The sequence below is a fragment of the Otolemur garnettii genome, unplaced genomic scaffold (genome assembly GCF_000181295.1).
Source record: "Otolemur garnettii isolate 467f Iridium unplaced genomic scaffold, OtoGar3 scaffold00145, whole genome shotgun sequence".
NCBI classification, from domain to species: domain Eukaryota; kingdom Metazoa; phylum Chordata; class Mammalia; order Primates; family Galagidae; genus Otolemur; species Otolemur garnettii.
The window spans coordinates 1,165,396-1,173,671 of NW_003852540.1; the positions used below are offsets into that span (position 1 = coordinate 1,165,396).

Here is an 8,276-nt window from a genome sequence, read left to right on the forward strand (position 1 = left end):
AAAAAAAAAAGAAAAGAAGAAAACATCCAGTATGAAGTATGTAATATCAAAGTGTTTCTGATAGTTACAATTATTCACATTTTTTTTAAATTCTCACTGAGCTATTAGCCACATTGTTTTGTCACTTTTTTTGTCTGACTCAGTGGTTTTCAACTGGTATCCCAAACAAAACACACGGGTGTGACACAAAAACTTCTGAAGATCATTAAGTTATTTTCAAAAGAAGTTCAAAGTACAGTAAGCATATTCTTTTTATTAACATAGTTTAAGTATGCCATGGAAGTTGAACTATAGGTTCAAGTGTACTATGAGATAAAAAAGGTTGAAAAACACTGATGTAACTCATCACACCATGCTTCTTCCTGTGGTAGGGGCCATGAACACAAATAGACAAACTTACAAATGGTCTATATTCACTTGATTAGATTGTGCATATATAATTTTGGACATGTGTCGCCTTTAACAGAACTTGATTTCTTTGAATCGCAGCGATTCAAAGACGAGGTCAACTGGTCAAATTGCTCATAATGTCTGGGGACCCCTTTTTGAGAGTCTCATAAAAATGTTTATCTCTCCTCAGGAAAAGGCAAGTTTGCACAAATGTCTGGAAGCCCCTGGACTCCTGAAGTCTCAAGTCCCCACTATAGTCCAATACATAAGGAAACAAAGATGTTCAGAAAGGCTAAGGTGACACAAATTGCCAGTTCATGACTGTCAGAATTGTAACCTGGATGTCCCGGGCCTGTGGCCACTCTGAGGGAGACAAGCCGAGGGCCACGTGGCCTGGATGCAAAGCCCAGTTCTGCTGCCTGTTGGCTGGGTGGCTTGTGCGAATTGCATGAGCCCTCTGTGCCTCAGTTTCTCCCTCTGAAGACTCAGTGATAACAACAGAACCTCCTCACAGTGCCAGGAGCCTGAGCATCATATTAGCATTCACTGTGATTATTTTACACACACACTCCTGAGGGAGGAGCAGCTCAGGGATTAAGGCAATTATACCAGGCCACTGAGCTACTCCACTCCCAGGAAGCGACTTCCAAGCTCACACCACCCTGCATCTCTAGTGCAGGAGGTCCGGGAGCCAGTTTTTAAGAGAGCAGCTTTCGAGTTCAACACAGCAAGTTCCCTCTTCCAGCAGGAGGACCAGATAGGAGTTGGAGTGGAGGAAAGGGAGGCTGATGGTTTGGGAAACAGAATGGAGTGGAGGGTAAGGGGAGGGGCTGCTGGCCTGGAGGGGCCCCGGCCTCTGGCTCCCACCCTCAGGGTGGTAGTAACAGCCTGTGATGTCAGGGCCTGTAGTGCTACAGAGGGGCTTCCTGGGAGTGTCCAGCCGTGGGAAGCTTGCAGCAATCTTCAGCTGAGAAATCTGAAAATCTCCTCCCTCCTGGAAGCTGTGGGCCAGCCCACTGAAATACTTTCAGTTTTGTTTTCTTATCTTTAGGAAATGAAACTCAACAGAAAGACGGCAGCAGACTAGGAGATGGAGGAAACCCGCTGGGTCCGAAAGACTCCAGGAGACCTGGAGTTGGAAGACACGCTCCAGGTGTGCCCAAACTGGTAGGAAGGTGCTTTATCGGGAGTGGCCAGCCTTAGGGGGGGGGACAGGGAAGAGAGAATGGTTCACACAGCCGGTGGGACTGTGAGTCCCTAGGGTTCATGGGCAGCATTACCTTCACTTCCCTACATCCCCCCCCCACAAATTTTAGACTTTCTGGGCAGTCCTAAAGACAAATAACCAGGCCAGTTGTCCCTACTGGGTGACTCATACAGTCAGATCTTGGGTCCTAACTTGGGGTTCTGATAATTATGGTCTTCAACACCAGTCACTGACAGAAGGGGGCCCACAGAGATTCTCCAGGACTGTCCCCACCCCCACCTAGACAGGGAGCTGTGGAACAGAGCAAGGGCCTGTGCCACTCCTCTACCTAAGGGGACCTGGCCTGGTGAAGAGCCTGCCTCTCACAGCCCTTACCTGTTGCAGTAGCAAGAAGGGGCCCTCACCAGAGAAATTGGCACCACCCAGACCTTTCTTGCTCCCGTGTCCCTCACCAGCCTAGGAAGAAGGGCAGAGGAAGGAAGGGGGCAGGCCGACAGAGGGGAAAGGACAGAGGGAGGGAGGGAGAAGCCGCCTGTGTGCCTGTGTGCCGTCCACCTGGCAGGGCAGACACAAAGATCCTGCTCAGACTAAGAATAGTGAGGCTTTGACTGTTCCTATCTGGCCATGTCCCAGGAGCCAGGAACTTGGGCATTTGACTCTCCTAAAGGTCCATTGGACTTTTTAGTGCTCTAGCCACTGAGTGGCCTCTGTCCCAAGCTTCCTCTAGCAAGAGCTAATGGGAATGAAAGGGCAAATTTCTCAGGGAAGAGGATTGCTCCCCTGCTCAGGAAGTGGGAGGCTCGGAAGCCTTAGTTCACTAGGGTCTCCAAGAAGAGACTCAGGGCCTCTCTGCAGGTTAACACAGGTGAACCTGGGGGCAGGGGAGAAGTGAGTGGCCCCTTGCCTTTGGAGGAAGAGATTCTAGAATTTGGCATTGCCCTTGCAGAAAGCATGGGCAGGATGGAGCTGCATTACTAGCCAGTTCTGGGCCAAGCAGGGGTATCAGACAACAAGAAAAAACATTTGAAAGAATCTGATACATGTTATTTCATTTTTAAAATGGTTTGATTGAGGTATAATTGGTATAGAATAAACTGCAGATTTTTAAAGTTGGATGATTTTGACATCTGTTAAACAATTGAAACCAGCCATATGATCAAGATAATGACCTATCCACAACCCCAAAAGTTTCTTTGTGTTTTTTGGAATCCCTCCCTCCTGCTCCTTCCCACTCACCCAGTGGGCAGTGTAAGACCTTTGCCGAGAGTCCTTATACTGACTGTACAGGGTTGCATTATTCTGATTTTGGATCAGCACAGGGAGGGCGTGTGGGGTGGGTGGCATCACTGTCATCCTATTTTCAATGTTTAAGGCCTCTGACAACCTAGCCCTGGGTGTGAAATATGGCTCCATGTTTTCAACCATAAAAATTAGTCTATTTTTCTTCCCACATCCATCCTGCAGCAAAAAAAATGTGGCCACTTCCCACTTCACCCTCCATGAGGCTCACTGCCTGCGGTTCCTCGTCCTCTGCCCGGAGTGTGAGGAGGCCATCCCAAGGGCAAAGATGGAAGAGCATCGCCAGGCCTGCCACCAGCAGGAGGTGGCAGGAGGGATAAGGTCTGGGAGTCAGGTGAGGGTTTGGTCCTCCCTGCAGTGACTCATGAGGCTGCCATGGGGAAGTCACTTAGCCCTGCACAGCCTGGTCGTTCTCATACTAAACTGCGTCATCACCACACCCCTAGTTTTTCTATCTCCAACACTCCCTGTGAGTTTATGGGTCTGGTCAAGGCAAGAGGTCCCTGTTTCTGGAAAGGCTGGGTGTTCTTTGGGGATGTGAAGAGGAGAAGTGGAAAGGAGGGTTCTAGGAGGCAGTCAGTTTGAGCTGACTTTTTTGCCAAGTTTTTCATGCCCAACCCTCCTGGGGCCCTTCTTCTGTCTTTGTGGACATCCTCAAACTTGGAGTCCATTTCAACTCCAGCTGGTCTGGAGAACATTTCTTGCGTGCTGGGATGGGTACCAGAGGGGGACTCAGGCAGCCACAGCTGATCCCTGTCCTCTAGGACTTCACAGACTCAGACACGGGACAAAGTGAGCCAAGGTGGATGCGGATCCCATATCTCCCCCGTATATTTTGGCGTATGATGCATCAGCAGAGCCTGCAGAAGCCCTTGATGGAATTTCACCAGGTAGACATCACATGTGATTTCTCCTTTACAGCCAAGGAAGACACGCTGGGCGGGGGAGAGGGACAGGGGAGGAGGGATTTCTACCTGCCCACTCTCTTCTCACCCCAGTAGGCTGGTAGACAACTAGCCCACCACAGGGACCCAGGCCCTTCTGTCCCCCAGATGCTAGTCAGAAGGGCTTTTTCACTTGACCACGAGTCCAAAAGAGCCCAGATTCCCTGATGGCAGTCCCCTGCTCTGTCCCTTCCCTTCTACTTTCTCCTACTGGATTCAGTTCCCTGGGGAGATGGGTGCCTGTTCCTGTTCTGTCTGCAGTCGAAGAAGCTGGTGATCATATCCATCTTGCTGCCTTCCCCAGGCCAACGAATGCCAGGAGCACCCCTCTAAGTGTAAGTTCTGCAAGCTGGCCATGCAGCTCAGCGAGCTGGAGGTCCACGAGTTCAACTGTGGCAACCGGACAGAGCTCTGCCCCAACTGTGGCCAGTTCATCGCACTCCGAGTGCTGGCCCAGCACAAAGATGTCTGTCGGTATAAACAGGCCCAGCTCAAGAAAGGTGAGCACACAGGCTGGGGCAGAAAAGGGATGCTTCAGGGACCACAGCCTCTCCTGGATGGGGTGTAAGGAATGGAAACTCTCAGCAGGACAGATGACAAGGTTATGTGTCAGGAAGGCCACAAGTCACCTGGCTGATCTAATTCTAAGTCATTCATTAAAGTGGCCTTGTCTGTCTGCTGTGGTCTGCAAATGACTAGTGTAGTAAGACCAAGAAGCTGGGGGTGGAGCCTGGCAGCTGCACAGATGAGAAGGCCATGGGCAGACCTAGAAAAGGGGAGGCTTTCTTTGAGCTCTTCCAGCACAAACCCAGCCTGGCAGACCCTCCTGCATCCTTCTACAGATGAAAAACTGACTCACAGAATGATACAGGGGGTCCCTACAGGCAGAAATGAGAAAGGACACTCAAGTTTCCAAATCAAGAGCTTTTCCCACCATCAGGAAGGGACAGAAAGGGACCTAGCTGTGGCTTCTAGCCTTTAGCCTATGTGTTGGCTCCCTGGTACCATTTCATGTTCTCTTGGCCCACTTACCTCTTTATGAGACTATTTACTGAGGACACAGGCATCAATGTGACACATCTTTTATTTGACTTCACTGGCTGTTTTGGTAATGTGGTAACATGGGAGAGAGCCTAAAACCCCTTGGATGGTAATTCTCTCCGGGTAAACAACGTCCTCAAGGTCAAGGTAGCCAGTGAAAAACTGGGAAGTATGAGATTCTTAAACATTTCCTTCTTTCTAGCATATTTGGGCTTCAACACAACCAACACAACTTTGCCAACGTAACATAGCACAATGTCAACACCATCAACAAAGATGTGTACAAGCAACATCTGGTCTGACCACAGACCTTGGCAACTGGTGGGAGGAAAGGAAAGTCAGATTGGCTAGAATGGGCATCCATGGTTATAGCCCCCTTCATCTTCTTAGAAACCAGGCCTGTGGCTAAATGCCTGTGGCTCAAGTGGCCAAGGCGCCAGCCACATACTCAAAGGTGGCGAGTTCATATCCAGCCTGGGCCCGCCAAACAACAGTGATGGCTGCAACCAAAAAATAGCCAGGCATTGTGGTGGGTGTCTATGGTCCCAGCTACTTGAGAGGCAGAGGCAGGAGACTCGCTTGAGTCCAGGGGTTGGAGGTTGCTGTGAGCTGTGATGCCACAGCACTCTACCCAGGGTGACAGCTTGAGGCTCTGTCTCAAAAAAGAAAGAAAGAAAGAAAAAGAAACCAGGTCTGTTTTCCGAATGTGTCACTCCATCAGGGTCACTGCAGCCCAGAGTGCACATCTGTGGCTATGAAAAGACATGATTTAGGCAACTCAGCCAAAGGTTGTCTGTGTGGTCAAGGATGCTGGCAGTACAGGAAATTCAAGGCCAGGCAGGGCTGGGGGCAGTTCACGTGCATGAGCAGCTGTGGGAGAGGGGAGCTAGCCACTGTCAAGGGCAATCATTTGTGGTGGTGTTTCTGTGCTTATTCAGGGGAAAGAATTTCAGCTCTTCAAAGGGAAATCTACTGTCATTATTGTGACCAAACGATTCCAGAAAATAATCATTCCCACCATATGGTAAGTAGCAATTAGTAATTTTCTAATGGTGCAAATAGCTGGACCATATTTCAAACGTGTAATAGGAAAGGCAGATGCTGGGCCCAATTTTACATAGCACGGATATTAGAGATTCACATATTTATTTTTTGCTTTGCCCAAAAAGGAATTTTAGTGACTTGCTTTAGACTAATTTAGCATAATTGATCTTGATTTGTGCCCACCCCTTCAAGTGGCCTCCCTGACAACCCTGATCGCCTTGGACCATCTACAACCTTCAAGATGTGAACGTAGGGCCTGTCTTTCCATCTTCTCCTTCCGGGCTCTGAGCTCCCTGGCAAAACTGAACAACTTGTTCCGTCTTCCTGATACAGGGCTGGCCACAAAAAGGGGACTCTGTAGAGATACAGTGATGTGATGGATTGATCGATTTTGCCTGAGAACATTCACAGACTCTTTTCTCCATAGAGTGCATTGCTGTGCCATTGCACTCATTTGCAAGCCCTCTGGGAAACTTACCAAGGCTTCTCTCCAAGGAACTCATCTCCTCTTCCTTGAGCAGACAGCTATTTACCTTCTTAACTTTGGTTCCTAGAACTATAGAACATTTAACTACAGAGATTGTAGCAATGATCCAGCTCTTTGCTTTTGTTTTTGTTTTTTTATTGTGGCAAGATACATGTAACATAAAATTTATCATTGCTGTAGCAACACTTAGTACCCTCACAACATCATGCAATCTAGGCCTAGAACATTTTCATCATTCTAAAATGAAATCCCACGCACATGAGTAGCCACTATGTCACGAACCAGCATGGGAAGGGTAGCGAACCAGAGTGGAATTGGTAGGAAATGAGGAAAACACAGCACGAAGGAAGACACAGAAACAAAGGATGGACCGGGAGGACTGACTGAGCTGATGGCTGCAGCCAGCACCAAAGCACAAAATCAGTTTTATTTTATAGTATCTCTACAAGGTTGTCTAGGAGAAAGTAACATAGACAAAATGGAGAAATAGCATAAACAAAAGACATAGTTTTGGTCTTGCAGTACAATAGGAAAATGTAAATGACTTTGAGGCAAATCATCTTGTTAATGGTTTTTACTCAACCTCGTTAACATATGACAAGCAGCAAGAAGGGAAAGACCACGTGATCCCAATATAGTTAACAAAAGAGATGGGTGGAGGGAGGGTGATTCGAAAGATCACCTCTCTGGTCTGTCTTGCAAGGGTATAAGTGAATCTTTCTAAAACTAGAGTATAAATGTCTTAACACAATAACTAAGTAAATGACACAAAGTCCATGTTAACCAGTTTGATGAAAATATTTCAAATTGCATATGAAAACACCACACTGTACCCCATGTTTGCATTAATGTACACAGCTATCATTTAATAAAAAAAGAAGAATAAATAGTTAACAAAAGAAAAACTATGTAACTTAGTAGTTACTACTTACCTTTGTTAGCATATGACAAGGAGAAAAAACAGATTTTAAAGATCTCTGCATAGTTAACTAGACAAAGAAAGGGCTACAGGACTTTTAGCAAAGAGAGCATAAAAAAAAGAATATGGCCGTGTTAGGAACAAAGATGAAACAGAGGTTCGTTCTCTGAATGTTCCCCAGGCTGTGAAAGCCCTGCCAGTCTCACAGCCCGCTCTCTACACCACTACCCACTCCTCCCTCTCCCTAGCCCCGGAAACCACTCATTTGCCTTCTATCCCTGTGGATTTTCCTCTTCTGGACATTTCATATAAATGGGATCATAGAGTAAGTGGCCTTTTGTACCTGGCTTCTTTCACTTAACATGATGTTTCCAAGGTTCACTCACATACCGGCACTTTATTCCTTTTATGGCCTTTATGGGCAGACCACATTTTGGTTTTTCATCAATCTGTTGATAAAGGGCTTGTTTTCTCCTCTCAGCTTCTTCCTGTTTTGAGTGTAGTCTGTGTTTCAGCAGCATACACGACACCTGGCAGCCATTCAGAATGCAGAGTCCCAGGCCCTCCCACTAGGATGCTCAATAAGAATTTGCTTTTTGTCTTGTGTCTATGAGGAGATTTCTTTGTATTCATCCTGCTCAGAACAACATGCTCGTGTAGTATTTTTTTTTTTCCTCCTGCTCAGGATTCCTTCTTTCTAAATACAAAGATTTATGTCATAATAAGTTCTCAAAATTCAGATCTGTTATCTCTGAACTCCCAGCATTCCCCAACTGTCCCGTGTTCTCCCAACTTTTGCTCTGGAATATAATGGGGATTTATCAGGCCTTCTCACTCCAGTTTGGTGTCTCCTTAACCTTTCACATTTTCTCTCTGTGTTCTGGATAATTTCCTCAAATCTATCTTCAAGTTCATTCATTCTTTCTTGGTTGACTATAATCTATG

At 47.0% G+C, this 8,276-nt stretch overlaps 1 protein-coding gene across 2 annotated transcripts in view; it reads left to right on the forward strand.

Annotated features, from left to right (window-relative positions):
• Positions 1-8,276, forward strand: part of XAF1 (XIAP associated factor 1) — a 20,288-nt gene that overhangs the window by 7,821 nt on the left and 4,191 nt on the right. The window contains exons 3-7 of one of the 2 annotated variants that reach the window (XM_023518739.1): positions 1,463-1,557; positions 3,062-3,230; positions 3,661-3,786; positions 4,145-4,340; positions 5,820-5,905. In XM_023518739.1, the coding sequence (XP_023374507.1) occupies positions 1,481-1,557; positions 3,062-3,230; positions 3,661-3,786; positions 4,145-4,340; positions 5,820-5,905 (654 nt within the window). In that variant the 5' untranslated portion in view covers positions 1,463-1,480. Of the gene's footprint in view, positions 1-1,453; positions 1,558-3,061; positions 3,231-3,660; positions 3,787-4,144; positions 4,341-5,819; positions 5,906-8,276 lie in introns of those variants that run through there. The other variant, XM_023518738.1, reaches the window with a different exon arrangement.